The sequence below is a fragment of the Indicator indicator genome, chromosome 13 (genome assembly GCF_027791375.1).
Source record: "Indicator indicator isolate 239-I01 chromosome 13, UM_Iind_1.1, whole genome shotgun sequence".
Taxonomy (NCBI): Eukaryota; Metazoa; Chordata; class Aves; order Piciformes; family Indicatoridae; genus Indicator; species Indicator indicator.
In genome coordinates, this window is record NC_072022.1 from 19873947 (window position 1) to 19897053 (window position 23107).

General features: G+C 46.1%; 1 protein-coding gene across 2 annotated transcripts; it reads right to left on the bottom strand.

The window, feature by feature from the left end:
* Positions 1 to 5467: 5467 nt before the first annotated feature.
* On the bottom strand, positions 5468 to 22684 carry EIF4E2 (eukaryotic translation initiation factor 4E family member 2). 2 transcript variants are annotated; one of them, XM_054386040.1, is made up of 7 exons: positions 22659 to 22684; positions 21769 to 21883; positions 19717 to 19851; positions 17206 to 17310; positions 14131 to 14283; positions 13906 to 14042; positions 5468 to 5513 (listed from the first exon to the last, which is right to left on the bottom strand). In XM_054386040.1, the coding sequence occupies exons 1-7, from the start codon at positions 22676 to 22678 to the stop codon at positions 5468 to 5470; spliced, it is 711 nt and encodes a 236-aa protein (XP_054242015.1). In that variant the 5' UTR covers positions 22679 to 22684. The 2 variants fall into 2 exon arrangements, with proteins under 2 accessions (XP_054242015.1, XP_054242016.1); XM_054386041.1 differs by lacking the exon at positions 19717 to 19851.
* Positions 22685 to 23107: the final 423 nt, after the last annotated feature.

Sequence of the window (23107 nt, forward strand, 5' to 3'; positions counted from 1 at the left end):
ACCAGGGACACTGAGGGCCCTCAAGGCCACCACAGCCCAGCATTCCCTTAGGAAAGAGCCCCAGGGCTCAAAGCCTTGCTGGTTTCCCCAAAGGCCACTGTGCATGGATCTGAGAAAGCTTAAGGGTGGACAGAACCCTCAGGAAGAGGAGAGGCGGAGAAAATCATGACTCACCACAGATGTGGGGTTCCCATGGCTTCAGGTTTGCTTCCTGAATGAAGAGGATCTGAAACTGGTTGGTTTGGTTTTTTTTTTTAGAGCACGTTTTTAGGCTCCTTCCCCTCCCAAAACAAGCCCATGGCTGGTTTTTTGCCACTTTCACTAGCTGGATGTAGTAGAGCACAACGCAAAAGCCCTCCTCCATAGTCTGGCTCCATCCCTCCCCAAGCCATAGGAAGCACCAAACCTTGCATTTTCACTGATCAAATGCTGTTCTTCTGACCTCAGGAAGAGTTGTAACCTTAGAGGACAAACCATGCCTTAGCCAGCTTGTTTCCTTGAAGGCTGACAAGGAGGAACCAGCATCGAGTTCTTCCATATCTCACAACCACAATGGCAGTGGGAGGAGAACAGCCTCCCAGGGAAGGGCTCTTCCACAGCTCACTTGCAAAGCATATTCAAGGGAGAACACAGCAGGACTGAAGCATTTTCAGATCTAATAGCAAGCCTGCACTCATCAGCACCAGCTCAGACATGGGGCATCAGAGGCAAGAAGTGGGCGAGCACATGAAATGGCAGAGGTGGACGTGACACGCAGCTGGGTACAACAACAGGACTACAGCCTTAACTGATGTCATCTGCAAGAAGCTAAGTGCACTGTGAATAAAAGGAGCCTGCAGCTAGTATTTCAGCCTTGCCTTGCAAGGCTATTTTTGCTTAGATTGCCAAAATGTAATTACAACTAAATCCCCCCTAACAAACACTGGAGAGCAGCAGGGGAGAGTTGTATTTAAAAAGAATTTTAAGCAGCAGCCGTAATAGTACCTGATTGCAGCCAGGAAAACAAACAGTGCCTGGGAAAGAGCATTTGGTTGAGAGCTGGGGACAAACCAGTGGCAAGAACAGGAATAGGACTGTGGAGTCTTGAGAACCAGAGCGATGCCATCACAGCCCAGGGAACTGCCCTGTTCCCTGCCCAGAAAGGTGCCAGCAGGCACAAACTGCCTAACCACAGGGAGCAATTAGTTATCACTGTCAGCACACTGCTTCTAGAGGCAGCCTAGGACTGACACCCGCACTGCAGAAAACAACTCTCCAGAAGACTGAATATTTTGACCTGTTTCCTCTGCCAGTCCTGGCTGCTTTCAGTCTAGACTTCAATAATAACACAAGGAATTTGCAATTGGAGTCATGAGGCTGAAGGTCTCCTGGTCCCAAAGGCTGGTAATTGTCCCAGACACGGGCCACTAGTTCTGCAGTCACAACCAGATTGGCCCAAGCAACCTCTTCTCCTGGAGGACTGTGCAGAGCACGTAGGGCAGGAGATGTATCCCATGCTTGGCCACAGCCTCCCTTCCTGGGCCCAAGGTAAAGGATCTATTAAAATCAAAAGGCAACTGTGTGATTCCCCAAGGAAAAGGGGAAAAGGCTGGACCTGTTAATGAGTACAATTAGAGCTGTAGTAAAGCAGAATCAGAGGAGATAATTAGCTCCTATTATTTTCTATGGCATCTGAATTGTAGCCACAACGCTTTTCCAAGCAACGACCCATCAGTCTGGCCTCACCCTGGAGTACAGGGGACAGGGTCACTTGTAGCCCCTCTTCTGCTCATAGCTTCCTTGCAGGTATGAGGGACAGTACGGGACACCATTCTCTTCTACACTCACTGGAGCTCTAGTTTCCCAGCTGGCCAGACTTGCAAACTCCAGCACAGCCCAGAAGCAGGCAAGGCCCCGCATTCAGCCCTTTCTTGGATCCAACACAGCACTGCTTGGATCCAACACAGCACTGCTTGGATCCAACACAGCACTGCTGGCTCTCCAATGAGCCATAGTCAAAGCAACTAAGTAAACACCAAACAGCTCTTAGTCCTAGTTTAAGGGAAGCTTGCATCCCTCTCCCAAGCAAATGAGGCTGGGTGGAATGTACTGCTAGCCAGGGAGTATGAAGAAGGGACAAAGACTAAGCAAGCACCTCATTTTTTAAGCAAAATGTTGCATCTCAATTCCTCTGTCCATATAACTCCACAAATACAGCAAAGCTTGGCCACCACCGGCAGCTGAGGTGCTTTGCTGCTTCATGTAGATGAGCAGCTTGCAGGGAAGATACTTTATGAAGCTGAGAGAAGCAGGCCTGGGGCCTTATCACAGCCTAGAGAAATACCATCCCACCAGTTTTTAGACAGAGCCAAAAAAAAAAAAAAAAAAAAAAAAAAAAGAGAGAGAAAAGAAAGAGACTGAAAGAAACAAAGAGACCCAATAATTTATTGGCAGAGCTGAAAGGGGGCATTTGAAAACCACAGGGCCAACTCTCCACTGGGAAGCTCCTCCCAGCTGCAGAGAGATTTATAATACTGGTATCCCTCAGCAAAAGGCTCTGACACTGAGGCAGAATCCCAGAGATCCTGCATGCCATGGTAGAGAAAGAGAGGAAAGTGCTGCAAGATGCGGCCCCAAGGGCACGCTGCTAATTGAAAGGTTGGCCTCCCACCCCACTGCTAAAAAAAAAGTTTGTGTATGACAAAATCAGCCTCTATTGACACCGCTGCTGGAGGGCTTCAGATGGATCCTTCCTCCAAGGAGGAGTGCGAGAGAGCGGCCCGTGAGTCCCTTCAGAGGTCAGAGGGCACTGGTGGAGACCTCTCAGTGCTTTCAACACGGGGAGAGGAGCTTAGTGCCAGCTCTTGTTCTCACAATGTGATTTTTGTGTTTCGAAAGCTTGAATTATCCCTGGAAAACAGAGGGGAGAAAGAGGTTAAAGGTGTGCATTCCTTCAGATCACAGCACTCCCCCCATTCCACCCACCATGGCTACCACCTCAGTATGCCACTCAAATCAATGCTCATTAAACATCCTAAGCAGATCTACTTTGTAACTATAGACTTTTCACACAAGTCAACCTGCTGCTCCAGAGCACTTGGAACATGGGGAGTTTCTGGGTCACCCCCATTCATCAGGAAAAGTATCATCTCTTGTGAGCAAAGCATATGACAAGATTCTGGAAAACTCCCTGATAGATGCTGGTGTTTAAACAACTTGCATGGTCCCTTTTTTCCCCAAACATTTGTCTTCAGGGATTCTGCATGGAGCACAAATACACTGTCAGTCCAACCTTCTCATGCCTTTACTGTCATGCTGCCAACAAGTTTAGCTCTCTGGTCTCTCCCACCTTAGAATAATATCTGATCTGAAGAAGGTGTTTCCCTCAAGTTTATATAGAAGAGTTTCTTCACCAGCTTTTACTCACATGAGTACAGTCAAGTGAGTTGCAGAGGCTACTGACAAAGAAAGGTCTACTGCTGGTCCACCACCTTCATTTCCAGAGTCTTGCAGCACATGATGGCAGCTGAAGAAGGGGCAGGTTACAGAAGCCTGTGTTGATGCTTTTACTGCCAGCCTGTGAGCAGCAGCAAAGGCAAAGCCTGTTTACACATTAACAGAAAGGTGGTCTGTCTTTCTAAACTCCAATGGAAATGAGGGAGATTATGATTATTTTGAGAGGATAGGTTTGGCAGCTCTTCCCGTAACAGGGACAGGGCAGTAAGTTGTCCAAACCAAACACCTAGGGTTGCACCAGCACGTACCACACCAGAGTGGCAGAGTTGTGCTGAAGAGCAAAGGCAGCAGCTTCAGAAGCAAGGTGCTGCACAACTGTAAAATCCTGCTTAAACTCCTGATCTAATGCTGTGTGCTGCTAAGAGCTGCACAGTAGCTGTAACATCGCAGCCCAGGGTGTGCTGAAATACCTCCAGGAGGAGGGCTGGAGGAGCAGAAGGAAGTAAACAACACCCTTTAGAGAGTTAAGCAAGTTATTCTGCTATGGCATGACAGCAAAAACCATGCTGGAGGCCATCTGCAGAAAACTGGGGTTCACCTTTGTGCTTGCCAGCAAAGCAGGCTGTGCTGCCACTTGGGAACATGATTCAGGATTCATTAACTGGATTCTGGTTAATTTGCAACAATGGTTTGGCTTTCTATCCTACACTGTACTTTCACCCATGGCATCTACCTCAGGAGGACAGCACACTTTGGGTAGCTCTTTCTCAGACAGGTTTCTACACTTCCCCTCCTTTTGCTTTTGCTGGGGTGCCCCAAGCCCTCTGCTCATCACTACTCTCCCTGCTCAGCACAGACAGCCCAGTACAGATGAGAGCTAAAAATCAACTCTGTCACTGTTTTCCTACACACTTGGCATCCTGATCGCCTTTTGAAACTGGTATTTCATGAAGCAAGCTGGTTTCCTCTCCTGGAAGGTCACTTGAATGTCATCTAACCACAACACTACTGGGTGCCTGTGTAATGTTTTGTAAACCCTGATCCTCACAGAAGCAAAAGCTGTGAGGAAAGATGGATATTATTTTCACCCATAACAAGCTCTGAGAACACTGCTTGCCCACAGCTGTGGAGGGAGGTTTTGGTATTCCCAGTGGCCCCTCAGAACTCGGCTGTGTTGGAGAAGCTACACACCACACAGAGTGGGGACTGGGCACTGTCACACTTCCTCCCAGCAGGTTCTTCTGCTTTGGCATGCAGCAGTGCAGCAATCCTGCTTGGCTACAACCAAACACAACTCAAATTGCCAGGCCTCCTGCTAGCCCTTTGTAAGGATGCACTGGGGAAGTGGGCACTGGAGGGGAAAACCAACAGCCCTGAGCTTGCTCACCTTGGATATTTTGTCTGCACATGGTGGGGTTGCCACTACCCGAAGCAGCAGGTGGTTTCATCTCATTAACCACAGCATTACTGTTTCGAAAGACAGTAGCTACTGTGTGTCCTTCCTGAACAAGTTTTTATTGACAGACTCATTTATTCTGCTCCAGCCCACTGTCAAGAGCAAAGGCATATATGCCAAGCTCCAGGCACCTCTCTCAGTGTCCATCACACGGATGTGCTTAGCATTCATTTACCACTCCATATCTGCTTACAATCAATCCTAGGCAACAGACCCAAGCTGAAGACATACCTCTCAGCCTCCTGGGATCAGGTCTGGGATAAAAGTGCCTTGTGCAGAGGAAAGACACGTTAGCAAAATAGCACACAGCATCATGACAGAAAATGCTGTGTGAATGGAGACTATGGTGGATGTGGCAGTCTTCAGAAAAAAAAAAAAAAAAAAAAAAAGAAAAATCGTTTTGACCTCAAGGAGAGATTCAATAGCAGAATGGGCTCACCACCAGGCCCACTAGGCAAGAGAACAAACATGTCAGCACATGGGAAGAGGGTTGGAAGCTGAGAGGTATGCCATGAAGTCACATAGGAAGAAAGATAAGGCCCTACCCTGTGTGACAGAGGGAGGGGGAGCGTTCGATCAGCGGCCACTGCTGTTCACCAGGCCATGAAACTCCTCCCAGGCCCTGGTAAGCCAGAGGGAAGAAAATAAAAAAAAAAAAAAAAATGAAACAAAACCCCAAAACCACCAGCACTTCAGATCAAAGGCTTCTTAACTTTTAACGAGAGCAGAAACATTCAATGGCGTTTGAAAGGCACTTGTCTTCAGAGAGCAAGGCAATATTCTCTGATAGCCCTAGTGGATAGAAGCATCCTTAAAACCCAGCCAAACATCTGACAGCATGAGGCAGCTCCAACGTTCTGCACAGACAAGAAGCGTTCCCACTGGCTGCTGGTGATATAGCTACATTAATACCCAGAGGCAGGTATGACCTTCCCAAGTCACAAAATGGAATATCCATTTCCTATTGCTAATAAAATAGCTGACGTTACATCTTTCTGGAGGATTATCATGTTCCTTGGCTGGTTAAACTCAGCCCCTCGCCGGCCTCATGCTTCAGCACATGCCTGCCTATGTAGTAATCCCCCCAAAAGGGGCTTCTTTTAATGCCACATGGCTTAGCTGTTGCGAAATGCTTCGATCAGGCGGCAGAATCCAATTGTTATTAGAAAGCCTCATTTCCTGTTGTGAACCTGCATTGTTAATGACAACCCAGTAAAAACAGCACAGCTATTTGAAATGAAAATGGTTTCAGGTAAGTTAAGAGGGCCAGGCCTAATGCTGCATTCCCTGGTGGAGAATGTTACTGACGGACGAAGCTAGCAGACTGAAAAATTGCTGTCTGATTTACGAAGGCAGAATACTGAAAGCCCTCTCAGGGAATAGATGCCAAGGTTAGTGTGAGCATGACTACTATCTTCTGGGATCAGAGACATCAAAGAACCTCATAGTCCTCCATGTCCATCAAAACAGTGCTGGTGCCTACAGCACATGCCTAGCCATTTACTAAAACCAAGGAGTCCCACGGAACTGGAGGGACCTTAAAGGGAACTCAGGTCAGTCATAAACCCAGCCTACACTGCAGATTTTGTTGCTGGTACTTAGCAGCTACTTCACATCTCATTTTCTGCATTGCCTCATCTGACCACTGCAAGAGAATAGGGGAGTCCAGAAACAGGAATCTTGTGTTAATACCTGTGCCAAAAAATGACCACCAGCCTGGCTCTTACCTCATTCTCACAGACTCAAAAGCAGCATTTGTAAAAGTAGCTCACGTGTCATAAGCTCTTGTCCCGTCAAAGTCATAGCCCAAATAAACACAGGGTATCCTAGCAGAGTGCCTGTCATGTGCACTCAGCAGGACTGCACACCACAGACATTGGGAACCCAGCAAAAGGGGCAGAAGCTAGAAGCTTTTCACTGTGATGTGTAGTTTGGAATTTGTGACACTGCCTTGTCAGACAAAAGTACAGTAAATCCCTCTTTTGAAAGTGCTGAAGGTGAAATCCTAACGATCACTGACTTTGGCATCACCAGTACAAACCTGTTGAGTGGCAAAACATTCCAGTTCTTCCCAGTTCAAAAGCGCTTTGACAAAACTTCCAAGAAGAAACTAAATCTCCACAGTCCCCCACAGCAGAGGCTCCTGTGAACTACCAAGCTGATCAGTTGGTCTAAGAGAGCCCTGTCTACATCTGCCTAGGTTTTATCTTTAGTCTCCCTCCACCCCCTGCAGGTCAAAATCCTCCTGATACTGACCAGAATGGACAAGTGAGTAACAGTTACCCATGGGAGTCACAAAGCTACATGGTATCTACACTTGACCCTGAGACATGAGCCCTTGGAGCCAAAGGAAACGTGAGGTAGAAAGACAGCAAAGGGTGCCTCAGATGCACTAGTACAGCATGCAGGGCACAGCTGTGGTGCACTAGTATACAAGGTCAGATCTGCAAATCAGCTTACCTACAGTGACCTACAGCACTATGCTGCTCAGAGGAGAGATACCTGCAAGTGGCTCATTCTAAGCAAGGAGGAAGCACCGAAGTCCCTCAATGGGAACTTTCCTCCCAAATCTCCCCAGACACAGCACCCTTCAAGGCCACAAGGCCAGGAAATTTTTCAGAAAGGAAAACAGCCCATGTCACCCAGTCAGCACATGGTACTAGACAGTGTGTGGGTCCAGAAGAAAGTTAGATGAAAGAGAAACTCTGGATACAAAGCCCTCTTAGCTGCTGAATACAAGTTGGAAAGCTATGCACATCTCCAACCTTGTCAAAAAGTCTCCATATTCATGTCTTCCCTCCAGCTTACCATGTCTTGTATTTCTACCACATTTCCATCACCCATAATCACATCTTCTCTCTCCTCTCCCACAGCTCTCCCCAAACTCGTAACTTCTTTTCTCTGCAGAAGGATCACAAGGACAGATTATTTGTCAACATAATCAATAATTTATTACCCCTTTCAAACCAAGGAGTTCCCTGTTCCAACATTCCAATAACATCATGCACATAGTCCTTCAGCTGCCAAGTCCTTCTCACAGAGAAAAAGCTCTTCCAGCCAAGAATTTTTAAGCCAAGACCCTCATACATATTATAGTACTAATTACTCCAACTATCTGCTGACTTGACTGAAAAATTCACCAGGATGTGTCTGCCCTAATGTACCTAAGCTGTGCTAGAATAGCAAACTGCTCCACATTTGGTACCAAACACGGCTGCCAGTTAATTTTGTCTGGCAGAATCTTTACGACCTGTGACGCGCCAAAGGCACGGTGCCAGACTCTAAGAGGTTATTTTTATGTATAGACATTTTTAGTACCTTATTGCTATACTGTCTGTGCAGTGATCAGATACTCAGTGAATTGATGCCCAACACTGAGGTTATTCCCATCAAACAGATGGGAAATGGAAACATTAGCAGGCTAAATAAAGCCAGCCAGACCCAAACCATTCTATGATTCTGTGATTTCTGACCCATAACTGTGGAAACTTCCCTCCTTCTCCCCTACTGCCCAAGCAGGGCTTCCCCTTATCCTTACCAAGTTGGGAAGGAAGGGGGGAAGCAAAAAGGAGCCACTGTTGTAGACTCCAGCAAAAAGAGGAAGAGCAGCCACAGCCACTTCAAGGGACTTTCCAAATCACTACCATGCAAGCAGCTCTGTTTTCTCCAACCACCCTCAATCTTTAAGTCCTAGCTGTTCCCCTTCAGCATTTCCCTGTGCAGCTCTGCTTCCTTAACAGCTCCTTTCCCAGCTAAAAAAAGAGACAGCAAGTTCATGGTGCATGCTACCCTCACAACAGTCACCAAGGGCTGTCCCTTCCATCAGCCTGCCTGCAACCTCCCACCACAGTGACCACCCACCACACTCTGCAGGTACAGTGTCCAGAGCAGCAGAGCCTCTTTCTGGGGGCTCCCCATGTTCTATCAGTGTTGGGATTTGTTCAAAGCAAGTCAGGGGCTCTGTGGGAGACCTGAAAACTAATAGCTTTAAAAAAAAAAAAAATCTAAGATATTCTTTTATCCTGAAACAATTCTATCACATATCTGAAAGTATCTGTAGCAAAGGCAAACAGGGACACCATCATGACCTTGAAATGAACACATCTGAACTGACCTCCTTGAAAAGAGATATGAAATAAACAGGTTATAGTCACTTTTTTTTTTAGTAGGAGACAGGCCAATAAGGTAAGCAAGCCTTTCACAAAGTTATGGACACTTCTGAATAAAGTACATCACAGCGTGATGGAGGACAACCAATGAATCCACCATTTCAAAGCCCAGGTCTAGGGAAGCTCTCTTAAACTTGCAGCACCTGGAATTCATAGAATCATAGAATTGTTAGGGTTGGAAGGGACCTCAAGGATCATCTAGTTCCAACCCCCCTAATATTACTGGAATTGGGGAATGGAGTGATAAATGAATTAAAGCCAGTATTGCAGAGGCTCAGGAGAAGAGGACAAGCTTTCAGATCCAGAACCTCACCATCCTCCTCTAGCTTTTATTCCTGCTCTCAGACTTTAAGGAATGAAGTTGAAATAACATAGCTCTCTAGAGCTGCTAAGACCCAAGACAACCTGCCCTCCACTGACAGTGTGTATAATTCCCATTTGCAAACCATCTGATTTCAGACAATTGCCCATACCAATTAAATTGCAATCAAAGACAAAGACAATGAAACTAAGCAGCACTGAGGAGTTCTCCTATGGTCTTGGAAATTAGCAAGCAAACAGAAACTGTAATGAGTTACAGAATTAGCTGAACTCTGATGTAACCACAGGGGAGGCCTCACAAGGACTCCAACACCAGCTTAGTCTCTTACAGACACTGATCTTGCCTAACATCGGTCACTTACATGTAGATTTCTGTTCTTCATGCCTCACTTTTTTGTCCTCAGAAACTTTACCCTGTGATTGTCTTACAGTGCATGCCCTTATTCCCTCCATAAGGTATCTGTTCCTTTCCCAACTACAACATAGTCTGAGGCCATTTCCTCCAACTGCCTGCAGTGAAATGAACCCAGCACCAGCCCTATTAAGATCAACTATTCCTCTCATTTACTCGAGCCATCCCATTAGTTATCAGTGGTGACTTTGAAAGGAAAGGATAGTTTTATAACCCTACTCAGCTCTCACTGCAGCAGGCACTTACAAGTAACTGAAGCTTTGTTTTCAAAAAGAGCAACCTTGCTTTAGAGCTGACAGGACAATTCATAAGCTCACAGAGCAACCAAAATACTTCCAGGGCAGCCTGCTCAGCAGCAGCCTGTTGTATGTCCACAGGTCTGGCCTCTCCTGGCATATGAAGCAATGTTAATTTGGCTGGGATTCCTGGCTGGTGCTGCAGGTAAGAGCTCCCAGGAGAGGAGACAGTCACTGACCACACAGTTATCAGTGTGGAAAAGAAAGGCTGATGACCCCAGGCAGGGTGAACGTTTATGCAAGACAGCCAAGTGCTTCACACTGCAATGCTCAAAACCTAAACTTTACACCCATCACTCTCTTCCACCCCTCTCTCAAATGCAGTTTACTCCCTACAGACACCGGAATATATTTGGTGGCCTCACTGAGGTATGAGCAGGCTGTGACTGGCACCACTTAGCTTTCCAAAAAAGCACAGTGCACCTCCTAAGGCAACAAAACTAAGAGGTTGGTTGGTTGCTTTCCTCAATTCCAAACCACAGGGAGTGGCACTGTTCATAACCCCCTGGTCACTGATGGACCATGCCACCTTCCAAGACTAACAGCACTGATGAACAGAACCTATTAAGTGGTTCACTACATCTGAGTGCACCTCTCTCAGTCCACCTCTTAGGGGACAAAGAGAAGCTACTTCTCTCCAGCTACTGAAATGAGGTAGCCCACACAATGTCACACATCATCTTTTCAGGTGCTCAGCACTGTAGCATCTAAGATACTATAAATCCCCTGGAATTAAGAGAAGTCCAAGAGATTGTTCTAGCTCTTCTAGCAAGATTGGAAATTAATACAGACTAGGCTGACCCTTCCACTCACTGGGATTTAGGCAGCTTCTCAATATCACAAGCAAGAGAAAGGACAAACACAGGAAAATTGCAATGAAAGATCTGCTTATCTAGCTAAATGCACAAGCCCCACCACCGAGAGCAGAAAGGACAGAATGCAGAATAGCTCCTTGGAATAACTGTGAAGCAACAGATACTTTTCCAATGCAGCTTGGCAGCACCACCACTTTCTGAAACAAAAGGGACTCCAGCCTCACTGACAACTCATGAAAAATGGTGTCTAAAAATGAGTTAACATGAAATGCATCATCACAAAAGGAATATATAAAACCTGAAACACAGGGCTCAGGTTCCACAGCAAGGGCCATGCTAGCAATTTCTACAGAAGCATTCATTTACAGTGTGTCAAAAGCTAATCCAGGTCAATTCACTACCTAAAAGTCAAGGTTTTGAGAAACGCCTGTTCTTTTCTCGCTAAGCGTGCTCCCTTCCCTGAAGCACAATCAATGCCAATCAAACACTGCACATGAGCAGAGCTCTAGTGGAGAGATGCAGCCCATACAAATGAAAAACGCTGCGAGCCCCCCTAGAAAGGCAGCCCTGACAAAGCCCACGGCACAGCTCTTCCATTAGAGCCTTTCATAAAGCAGAGGCAGAGCGCGAATGCAGAGTGCTGCTGGAAAGCCCTCCCCGGTCATCAATCACATGGTGCACGCGCAGCGTAAGTGGAGTTTATTCATGACGGACACTATTTCAACAGTGCTTGATAGATGGCTGAGGAAAAGGAGCCAGGCTTTATGGAGGATAGAACTGGTTACACAAGAGATTCTTCATTAGTGAGAGAACCTTAATGATATGAAGCATAGCCAAGAAGAGTCAGACTGAAAGCTGGGGCTGTCCTGCTCTTCTCTGTCAAGGAAGCAGGCACCGTCGCCTCTCTGCAGCTGCTGTCGCTTGCTGCCCACTGGTACCATGCGAGGAAGGCACGAGAAGTCGGTCCATGCATCACCACATAGAAACTCCACTGACAAGTAGTTCTGCTCTGAATTTACACCAGTGCCAACAGAAGACTGCAAATGGACTGCTAGAGCTCAAGAGAGGCAACGGGAAAAAAACAGCTCTCGTGATCCTCTGCATGGCAGAAGGTTAATTGCTTAGGTCTACCTTACTAGGACACCAAACCAACTCCTGACTATCCCTCTTCTCCTACTCCCAGAAGAGTAAGTGGGAGACAAGCCAGACCACCCCTGTTTAAGAATTACTCCCAGCTGTAATCTGAACTACTAAATTTGATTCCACAAACACCTGTTACTCTTGGACAAGCTTATTTTGCACCAAACATCAGAAGCACAAACGAAACTTTGATAGTAAAGGCAGCAAGTATGGCACATTACATTGAGCAGGGAAATAAGACCACAATATTGGATACTTAACTTAAGGATCAGTCCTGCCAGAGCAAGGACAGTTACAAACACTGCTATAGCAGCATTCTCTGTGCTAGGAAGTGCTGGTGGTGATAGCTTGTAAGGGAAAGGCCACAACATTTCCATTCTAACCTTGCTATATGAACCACCACTGCTCAGGATCGGTGGCTCAGTAAACAGCTTTCCCCTGGAGAGACTGAGAGAAGTCAAACACCTCACTGCTTCCATCATGAAGCCATATCACCACAGCCTGCAGTCTGCTGCTGAACAGGAGTAGAATACCCCGTTGTGTCCACTGGAGCACTTTGCTATCTCCTAATGTGGACAGAGTCGATAGTGCCCTCTCCTGGCAAAAAATGCTTGAGAAATGTTACTGGCAAAACCACGAATATGAGGTTTCGACAACAGAAGTGGCAACTTTCAGAAACCAAAGCTGCCTGGAAAAGATTCAGCTTAATAATAATAATTTCTCTTTCCCTTCTCTTTCCCATGCACACAGAAGGGAAGGCCACACGAAACACTAGATGCCTACAGGCAGTTTAAATGAGACTTTTGTATTACTGCTAGTGACCCACACTTAAAATTTGACACAGCTGGAAGCTAGCTGTATCTCACCAAACTGTTTGACAGCACACTGCTGACAGGGTGATTATAAGGAAAGAACAAGCTAGCATAATGAAAGGAAGTCATGAAAGGTACTTGCACCCTGATTATGGGCTAGATTAGAAAGCTTACTGCTCCATCAATGCTATATTAATTTGTTTCACTTCTTTTTCCAGGGACACCTTTTCAAGTGTTAATTTAACCAATATGACCTAATCAGTGTATTGGGTTAGAATATGCTTAAGAGTAAAAGGAAAAAAAAAACATTACATTATTAACCTCTAACTAATACCTATATATGCAATTTTTTGTCACTTTGTGGGAAATAAGTCACCATGAATGGCCTGGTATGGTAAGCTACAATAGGTTTATTTTTAAAAATACAAGCTGTCCTCTCTGTGTACCATGATCTTCCAGTCTTGTTAAAGAGCCTCTGTCACCAGGGCCTGGAAGACTTAATATACGACGTTTATTATGATTAGAAATCATTTGTACAGCACTGTAAATTCACACAGCACTTTCCCAAGACCATTTATAAGTCTAATGGCACTATAAATCCCTGTTAGCTTCCGCACTTTATTCCCTAGAATCTCTGTTTATTCAAATGATCTTGTCCCCCCTCGACTGCAATCTTGTCTTTGAATCGATCAAGCCAGAGTCCCACACTGGGCTGCCCATCTCCCAAGCGACATGCTGGGTGGATCACTAAAAAAAAAAAAAAAACAAACTCCCCAAAAAAAACCTGGACCATAACACTGCAAAAAAAAAAAAAAAAAAAAAAAAGAGAAGTTTTTGCAATTAGAACCAAAAGTCCCTAACAACAGCACAAAAGCAATGCAGGTATTGTGCTTTCCAAGCGCGCTGGCAGCGAGCACTGCTGTTTGTGTGACGGTTTGCAGTGAAGCCCTAACGCACGTGAGCGGTTCTTCCAGCTCCTGTGACCTGCATTAAACTGCTCAAGCACGCATGCAACCAGCAGCAGGCCCTCCCCCTGCCACCACACGTACTTGATGCTATCAGTGTGTGTTTTATATTCCATGATGGTGTTGGGAGGTAGGTTGAGCACTCTTCGTAACGTATCGCGTATCCGGGCTGTCGTGGCCTGGTCACTGGCTGTCTTGTTCCATATGGAGATAATATCCTCCTACAGAACAGCACGTGAGGGGTAAGCAGATGGCACTTTTTGTAGCCCTGCCAAAGGGAAGTACAAGCCAGCTCTCAGAAGCACTTACCTGGAACCGGACAGAGACGACTGCCCCACAGATTTCTTCCCCCACCATGAACTGTTCTCCCAGCATTGCCAGAATGAGGTTCTCCCAGCATCGTGACGCTAAGCCCTTGCGCAGGCGGATAATCCATTTACCACCATTTTTGTTGGCATCATCCTAGGAAGAGGGGCAAGAAATTGATTTGTTTTCTCCTAGCTGTTTTTCTGCTTTCTGCAAGACAGCAGAGCCACAGACAGGAGCAGATATTGATTGGGTGGGGCAAGGGACAGAATGGAGGCATTTTCAAGCAGAAGCATTTCACTTCTCCCCCATACAAGCAGAGCCAGAGGTACAGCACTTACTTTGAATACAAAGTACTTGAAACAGTGACTCCCAGCGTTCCAGATGAATCTCTATGCACTGAAGGCTAGAGCTCTAGTGTTTTGATCCCACTAACACAGACTAACAGCAGCCTACCAATCTGCACACAGAACCAGAGGCGAGGACCTTAAAACTGTTCCTAAACCTGAGCCTGATTTCCCTTTTGTCTAATCATCTGTAGGTCTGTTTGAAAAACAGGAAAAATCCCTCATCACAGAACATGAAAGGCAGGGAAAGAGTTGGCAAAGTGGTATTTAAAAGCAAGTGAAAAGCTGATAAATGTTTTCCTTCCACATTTCTAGGAATGGGGTCACAAGTTGTGTTAATTCAGAAAGAACCAGTCCATTCTGAGAACCACTGACATTATCACATGTCATATAGCTGAATGTTTGTTCCAGGCTGCTGTGATCCAGGGAAATAACCAAAAATGAGGGGAAAGAGTAAAGAAAAAAAATTGATGCTAAGCACCCAGTCTGTCACCTCAATATTGTGATTCCATATGTTGCACCTGAAAAGGAGCTGAAAACTTCTACAGCCTCTCCTGCTTCACAGAACGCACACCTATGTCAAAGAGCAGCTCCTCCTCTGTGCAGAAGGCTGTGGCTTTTTCTTGTACAACACTGTAGCTGGGAAATCTTATAAGGTGAGAAGGGAACAAATTCCATCCACAGCTGAAGAGAGAGGTAGGAACAAGCCAAAGACGTGGCAGTTAGGAAGGGAAAGGGAAGACAGGTCTAAGACAGAAACAAAGAAAAACAAGGGGTAACTCAGAAGGGACTGCAAAACACAGGGCATCCCTGGCAAAATCCCCTCTGCCAAGGTGGGACACACCTTAAAGACGTTAGGAAAGGCAGCCCAACCCTTAATGAAACAATGTTAACTTTACTTCAGCCTTAAAGCTTCTCTAGGGCTTAGATAAAACTAACATTTGTGTGGTCTCAGAGACAGCAAGTGCTAATGAAGGAATCCTGAGCAAACATGGAAGTGCCAGTGGAACAGCAGCACTCAGATTCACAGTTATCAGGTGTGTGCTAAAGCCTGTACTGAAGGGGAAGGTGTCAGCTCTAGACAAACCTCAAAGCATGACAGCAGCCACATGCATGGTGAAGAATCCAAATCAACACGAGTTCCAGGAACAAGATGCAATCCCATAAGATGCAAACTATTTGCTGACTAAGTGTCCTTGTTTTCCAAGTTGTGAACATCTCATTTTAAGAATTATGCTGTCAAGGGTTCAGCCTTTAAGCAGGGAGTTGAGTTTAACTCCTCAAACTTTCCACAATGACTAATGGGAGTCAAAAGAGAAAATGATATTGCTCAAAATATTTCAAAGGTGGTTTAAGCAGGTTCAAAAGCTAAAAAGAGAACAGTGATTGGGAGGCAAATGCTGTATTGTGTGCTTTATGGTTATTGTTAGTTTTCTTCTAGGTTAAACAAGCTTCGGTTCAGTCAAGCATTTGATTTCCTTTTACCAGAATAATAATGATATGCAGCCCAGTAAATCACCAGGGAACATTATGCTTAGTGCTTCTGACTTTACCCAGAAAAGGCACAGATGGATCCAGAAAAAGATAAGAGGTAAATATAACACATGTGCCTACAAGAACAAGAGCAAGTAAGGATTAGTTTGGATGAGAAAAGGAGCACAAAGCCCTGAAAAGCAAGCAGAAAGGGGAAGGCCAACAGTAAGATTCCAAGTCCTCTTTTACAACTACAAGAAGGGAATGGGACCAGAAGAAACAAAAGAATTTCTCCACCTCCATCTTAGAATGGCTACAGGGAAATGCTTTAAAGAAATTCTGTTATGATTTACTTGTGGACTCTCTGGTTGACACATTATCAGAGCCAGTCAGCTCACCAGGAGTCCAAAGAGGGTTAAACATTTTATATAAATTCTATCTGCAGTAACTGGCTATAAAACACCTTGCTTCAAATAATTGCCAACTAGGGTCACATATAAATTTCTCAGGACCAAGCAGCCTAATTAGATACTTCAGCACAACACATAAAATCCTCATATTGAGAATGGTCTTGGTCATTGTTGGAAGCGGGCCAGGAACTGGAAGAATGATTTGCTAGGCAAAGAGTATTTTTTTTTCTTCCTTTTTTAAACAGATTTGGATAGGAATGAACAGAAGCAAACTAAGTACCTCGGAACAAAGAAAAGCAACTGAAGGGCTAAACCTTCTTTCCATCTCCAGCCCTACACACAGCTGTAGGCTTTTATCATATGCACCTTCTCTTCCCTCCTTGTCTGAAAAAGGCAGGTTGGCTTCTGAAAAGATTTGCTGACTTTCACTTACAGAAGTCCAGCCCTTCTAGAGGAAAGTCCCACACTGCTGTCACTGGACAAAGCTACAATAAATGGCAAGTGTCTATATCAGGAGGCACAGAGCTTAGCTGGCGTCCCTCTCTCATTGGGCTGTAGTGAATATTGCCCAGAGATCCTCTGAACCCAGATGCAAAGGCAGTTCCACAACCTTTGGAAAGCGCAGCTAACTACTCCCTGCATCTTCCCTCTCCTCTGCCAGCAAGTCACAGGACTGCTAGGTTATATGGGACAAAGTTCTGAGGACAAGTTTACAGGAAACACAGAAGAAAGGACTGCACCCTAGAGAAGTGCAGTGCCATTTAATAACAAGAGTCCCTTCGCTGTGGGAGGTTCCCTCCAGAATACTCTGTGCAAATATCATGGCAGAAATGAGAGCTCCAACTCACCTCCCACATGGGTTTGATTCCCTCTTTGAAAAGATGGAAGTCACTGTGGCCTGTCAGGTCCCCAGGACGTACCATGTGACTGTAAAACCGCCAGAACTGCTCCACCTGCAATGACACAAACCACAGAACAAGGCTGCTCAAACTGTTCACAGCCAAGATTCCTAGAGACAGGCTGCCCTTTCTACACAGGCTGGCCAGAGTCACCTTTCCCTCTTCAGTTCTACTTTCTTGTCATAAGGGCGTCAGCTAGTATATCCAGAAAGCAGTGGTAAGATCAGAGCTTGGGTGTCTATTTCTGACTGGCTCCATTACCAGAAGACTTGAAATAATCATCAGGTGGCTCCAAAGTCAGTTGATGTTTGTCTAAAGAGACCTGCACTAAGATAACTGCTGCTCTGGAAAACACTGCCAAGTGTATCTTGTAATTCTACTGCCTCACCTTTCAGTTAGTGGTTGTCTCAAGGGCATCAGCTACAGCCAAGCCTCTCCACACTACACACATCAGCCCTGCATTTACCACTGCTTCCTGTGATCATGGAGACTCCCCAGGAGTCTCCAAATGAAACTTTGGTTTTGTTAATTTAATTTTACTGTATCCAGGTTTAAGATCTTCAGGCACCACTCAGAGCTTTTATTAAATACCTCTTATTTCCTTTTCCAATCTGCCATGATTCATTTGGTCCACTCACTTTGACCAGTTTCCATTCTGCACCCCTGAATCTACTTCAGACATTCTGGCCAGAAGGCAAGGGAATTATCTTTTCTAATTCTTAAAAATAACATATTTATCCTTTGAGATTTCTGGATATGAAAAGACTTTAAAGAGGCTGGATCTCTAAAACAAACCAAGGCACTGACAGAGATTATGCTAATTTACATATTTAAGGAGGACTCTGTTCAGTAAGACAATAGCTATTAAGCAGGTCAACAGTGAAGCTGCAGGGGTCAAACACCATCCAAAGAACTTTGTCAATGACCTTAACGACTTGGTCAGCACTTGGAATTCTGCTCCAACCTCTGACCTCTGCCATCCAAGCAAGACTGTGCTTTCCTAGCCAATAAAATTATGAACCAAGACTGAGGTGGGGTCAGAAGCAATCTATTTTTTTCAGACACATCTAAATGCAGTGTGGAAATTACCTTCTAGCACCGTGTGAATATGCCCTCTAGCGGCCAGCGCTCAAAAGCTTTTAGAGCCTTCTACTGAAAAGCGAAGAGTAAATCTGAACACAGATTTAGACACCAGACTACTTGTCTGAAGCTTGTTCTTCCTCATCATCAAACAGAATTTGGACCCAAACACATTATCAGATCTGCTGGCCAGTCTCACCATCCTAACCAAACTCTAGAACTTACTCTTTGCAGCAAACAGACAATAGAATGTCTGGAGTTTTTTCCCCTAAGGAGCAAGAAAAGAAATCAACATTAAGTCTACGCTGATTTAGCAGACTGAAAAGTTATTGCCAGATAATCAAACAGCGCCACATTTTTCATTCACTGAACTAAAAGTACTCACTCAGATGGGAATAGGAGCAGTAACTACCCATGATGATAGGCTTAGAGCTGCTCTTTCCACTCTCATCCTGTGTTGATGCAGTAACACAGCCCAGCCAGGCATATTTTTTTTTTACAGCCTCCAGAAGGGATTAAGGGACGTTTTTATAAATTCTCACATGGCAGAAGACAGATCTACTGATGGGCAAAATTAACATTTGCAAGGTACACCAGAAAATCTGGGACAAACACTAGATTTAAAAAGAAAACAAACCAACCCCCCAAAGCAGCCAGCATTTGCTGGCCTTGAGAACGGTCTTGTATGCGGTGCCTCTGCAACAGGGACGTGTTCTGCTTTTGTATCTTGGGATTTTAGTGATGGTTTTACACTGCTGGTACATTTTACTACAGGAATAAACAACCACAAATGGTGGTAAGGGAAAGCGAGAGCAATTTCCCTCTAAGTGAACTTCACTGCAATATCAAACTGTACGTCAGTCATGACTTCCAGACAGACAACAGGCCAGAGAGACAATAGCTGCTTGTATATACAACACACCAGGTGCTTGTTCCAAACACAGTCTTTGTGGTACAGACAGGAGCAGGGAAGAAGCGGAAGAAATGTGGGTAGGAGGGAAGTGGGGAGACATGCAACTGTATGGTCTTTGCTTCACATCTGTGTTGCCTCCAGAAAAGCTGTTCCTTTCTTCTCTCGCTTACCTCTCAAGCTCTGCTCCAGCTGGCAGATTTAAGCTACATGGAAGTTCTTTTCATTTTCTATCATTATTCCAGCTACCATCATTACTGAAGGCACAGATGTCTGGCACAGGGCAGAGGAGGACTGCTTAAGACACGTCACCTGCTGTAGGTAACTCAAGAACTCAGATGTAAGTCATGACGTATCACTCCCTCTCCTCTGTTTCTGACTACAAGAGCACAGCCTGCACGTGCATACACCCAGCACAGAGGGAGCAAGCCAGCCACGACGAAGTGACACAAGAGCAGGGAGGTACTCACGGAGGCAAAGGTGCCGATCTGTTTGATGTTCTGTTCGTAACTCTGTGAGCTGGTTGGCCTCCCGGGCGTCCGTCTGGAGTACCAGAAGGTGTAATTATACTGCAAGGGGTGCTCTGCCGGCCCTGGGACGACAGCCTGCAGAACAGAAACACCTGCTTACCCTTTACATGCTCCTCAAAACAGGGAATGGGAAAAATTACACCTACAGCATCAGAGGTCCATGTGTTCCTGCCTTCATGGACCATAAGCCAAACAACTCATCCTTGTTTTTACAGACAAATACTATCTCTGATTAGAGTCTGAAATAGGGTGCATTAAGAGGAGTGTGCCCAGCAGATCAAGGGAGGTTCTCTTCCCCCTCTGCTCTGCCCTGGTGAGACCTCACCTGGAATATTGCCTACAGTTCTGGGCTCCCTAGTTCAAGAGGGGAGGGATCTACTCGAGAGAGTCCAGCAGAAGGCTACCTGGATGACTGAGGGACTGGAGCACTGCCCGATGAGGACAGGCTGAGAGCCCTGGGGCTTTTAGTCTGGAGAAGTGGCAAGTGAGAAGGCATTTAATAAATGTTTATGAATATCTGAGGGCTGGGTGTCAAGAGGGAGGGGATAGCCTCTTCTCATTTACACCCTGGGATAGGACAAGGGGCAATGGATATAAACTACAGCACAGGAGGTTCCAGCTCAACATGAGGAAGAACTTCTTCACTGTGAGGGTCCAAGAGCACTACAAGAGGCTCCTCAGAGAGGTTGTGGAGTCTCTTTCTCTAGAGACTTTCAAGACCCATCTGCAGGCATTCCTGTGTGACCTGTGCTAGATTCTATGGTCCTGCTCTGGCTGAGGGGTTGGACTTGATGATCTTCAGAGGTCCCTTCCAACCCCTAACATCCAGGCTAACAACAGCTGACTGCTTCAAAGAACGCAAGGTATTTGTAGAGCAGGGATGACTAAGGAAGAAAAGTAACTCAGGAGAGCATCACCAAAAAAGCAATGCTCATAACTATTACAGGCTGTATTACTAAATTTTCCTTTAGTATTTGTGCCTGTCTCAAAGGCAAAAAAGACAAAACAAAAAAGAGTTGTAAAATTGGGGAAAAAAAAATAAGGCACTCCTCCTCTGGGAAGAAAATCCATCCTGATTAAACCATGATTCAAAAGCAATTATAACTCTTTGGTGGCACCAACTCCCTTAAGCAACCAACACCCTAGCACTCTGAGAAGATTAGTCTTAGAACCTGTTATGTCACCTTTGGCAGAACTCATAGCTAGCAGTGACCAGAGATCATTTTTCAATTTCCAAAGCGCCCATTTCTGATTAAAAAGACTTCTACTGAGCATAAAAGAGGCTAACAAGAACTCATTAGAGTTCTCATTAGAGGCTAACAAGAGTCAAGACTGACAGAAAACAACAAACAAAAAGATCTTATCTTGTGTCATGTGCTATTACCACAGGAGTTACTTACATCTCTACTCTTCTCCTGCCCATGACATTTTTATAAGGGTTGCATTACTTTAGACAGAATAGCTTTCCTAAGCACAAGATTAAAAAAAAAAAAAAAAAGAAAAGTCAGAGGACAACAAAGGGGCTTGGACTTGATGATCTCAAGAGGGCCCTTCCAACCCCTAGTATACTGTGATCAAGGATGGATATAGGTCTTCTCAAGTAGGCTATGATATATATGAGTTATTTCAAGAGTAGCACAAACACAGCCTGGCAAACCAACTGCAAGCCACTGCTCCCCTCTCAATCAGTCCTTCCTCCATGTCCTCTCCCAATAAAAAGTTTTTTTGGGAAACAAAGCTTTACTTCTAACTTCTGTTCAAAAGTCTGGCAGAGTATAAACTGCATTTATGAAGGAAGTATTCACCCCTCCGATGAAATACCTCCAAGAGCCACATCAGATTATCCAAATGCTAATGTAGCACCCATGTCTTCACTACAACAGTGATAGCACAGTAACCACACGCAGACCACCAAGACTTATTTCCCTCCTGCTTTAACTGAGCACTCCCCCATCACGCCTTAGCAATGGAATGCAGATGCCAGCACCATACCTTCCTCTTGGTAGTGGTCTGTGGTTTCTCTCGATCATTTTTTTCCTTCTCACCGTCTTTCTGTGTGTTATTTTCCTCATTCTGGTCATGGTCTCCACTATCATCATCTTTCAATCTGATAAAGAGTGAAGACAGTGAGTCTTGTATTGCACAACTCAGAAGCTTTATACCAAGTCCAAATAGTCTCTGCTTCTCAGCTCAACCCATACAGTAAAAACTAGCACTACTTTGCATGCCCAGAGGCCATCACCGGCATCTTAGGCACACACTTTTAAGCAGAAGTGAGCGACTAAATGCCTCTTTAGGACAAACTCAAGCAGCTCATACTATACATTGCTCTGTCACAGAAACCCCCAACTACTTGGCAGGGTCTCTAACCGCTCAGACAGCAGCCATTAAGACCTGTCACTATAACTCTGCTGACTTCGCTGCTCTTCAGTTCTCCACGCCCTAAGCCCTAAGGAGAGGCAGCCCCTCTGACAAGCAGACATCACGACAGCACCCCACAAGTCTCTCCGCCTGCCCCATTCCTTGTGAAGGGTCCGAAAAGATGAGTGAGAAGCGCTGCCAAAAGGTGGCCAGCACTCCACAGCCGGCCTGCCCCATGGCGCTGCACGGCAAGGGATGCCCCGCCAGGAGGGTGTGCAGCTGGCGCACTGAGCCCACCCCACAGGACCGAATCCCCTCAAGGCCAGGCTGCAGCACGCGCGCAGGGCCGGGCCGGACTCCGGGGGAAGGAACACGGCTATGCATGGCCCCTGACTCATCGCATCGTGTCTCCTCTGCCCGGCGCTGAGGCGGCGATGGGGAGCCGCCGGCAGGGAGCGGGGCCGCGCAGCCCCGTACAGCGGTGGTGAGAGGGACCGAGGAGAACCGCGCCGCCGACTCACGCGTCGAATTTGTTGTTCATCGTCGCTGCCCGCCGCCACCTCCGTCCACCTCAGCGACTTCCGCTCCGCTGAGTCCGCTCTCCAAAGCCTTCCGCCGCTTCCTCACTTCCCCTCGGCGCCATGAGCACGGAGGGAGGAACGCAGAAAAAGGAACAAAGAACGCTCCCGATTGCCATTTGGGGTGGGACTCGGGCGAGATGCCGGCTGCAAGACGGCTGCCATCTTGAGTGTGGCGGGCGGGTGGAGCTGCCATGTTGGGCATGGTGGGAGGCGGGGCTGCCGGCGGAGGCGAGGGACCGCCGTGAGGGGAGGGCGGGCGTCGCGCTGTCACTTCGCACGGCGTGGGCGCGGGGCACAGGGACATCGCTGACGGCTTCAAGTGCCCCGCCCGATTTATTCATAAGTGGTCATTTATGTCTGCTAGATACGGTTTTAGGAGTCGAGCAGTC

Bases quoted from the DNA above. Each gene is read 5' to 3' on its own strand.
- EIF4E2 (XM_054386040.1), bottom strand. From the start codon at position 22,678: ATGAACAACAAATTCGACGC. The intron at 19,852-21,768 runs GTATGGTGCTGG...TCTGTTCTGCAG, and splicing joins AGACCACTACCAAGAGGAAG to GCTGTCGTCCCAGGGCCGGC. The intron at 14,043-14,130 runs GTAAGTGCTTCT...GCTGTTCTGTAG, and splicing joins TCGTCTCTGTCCGGTTCCAG to GAGGATATTATCTCCATATG.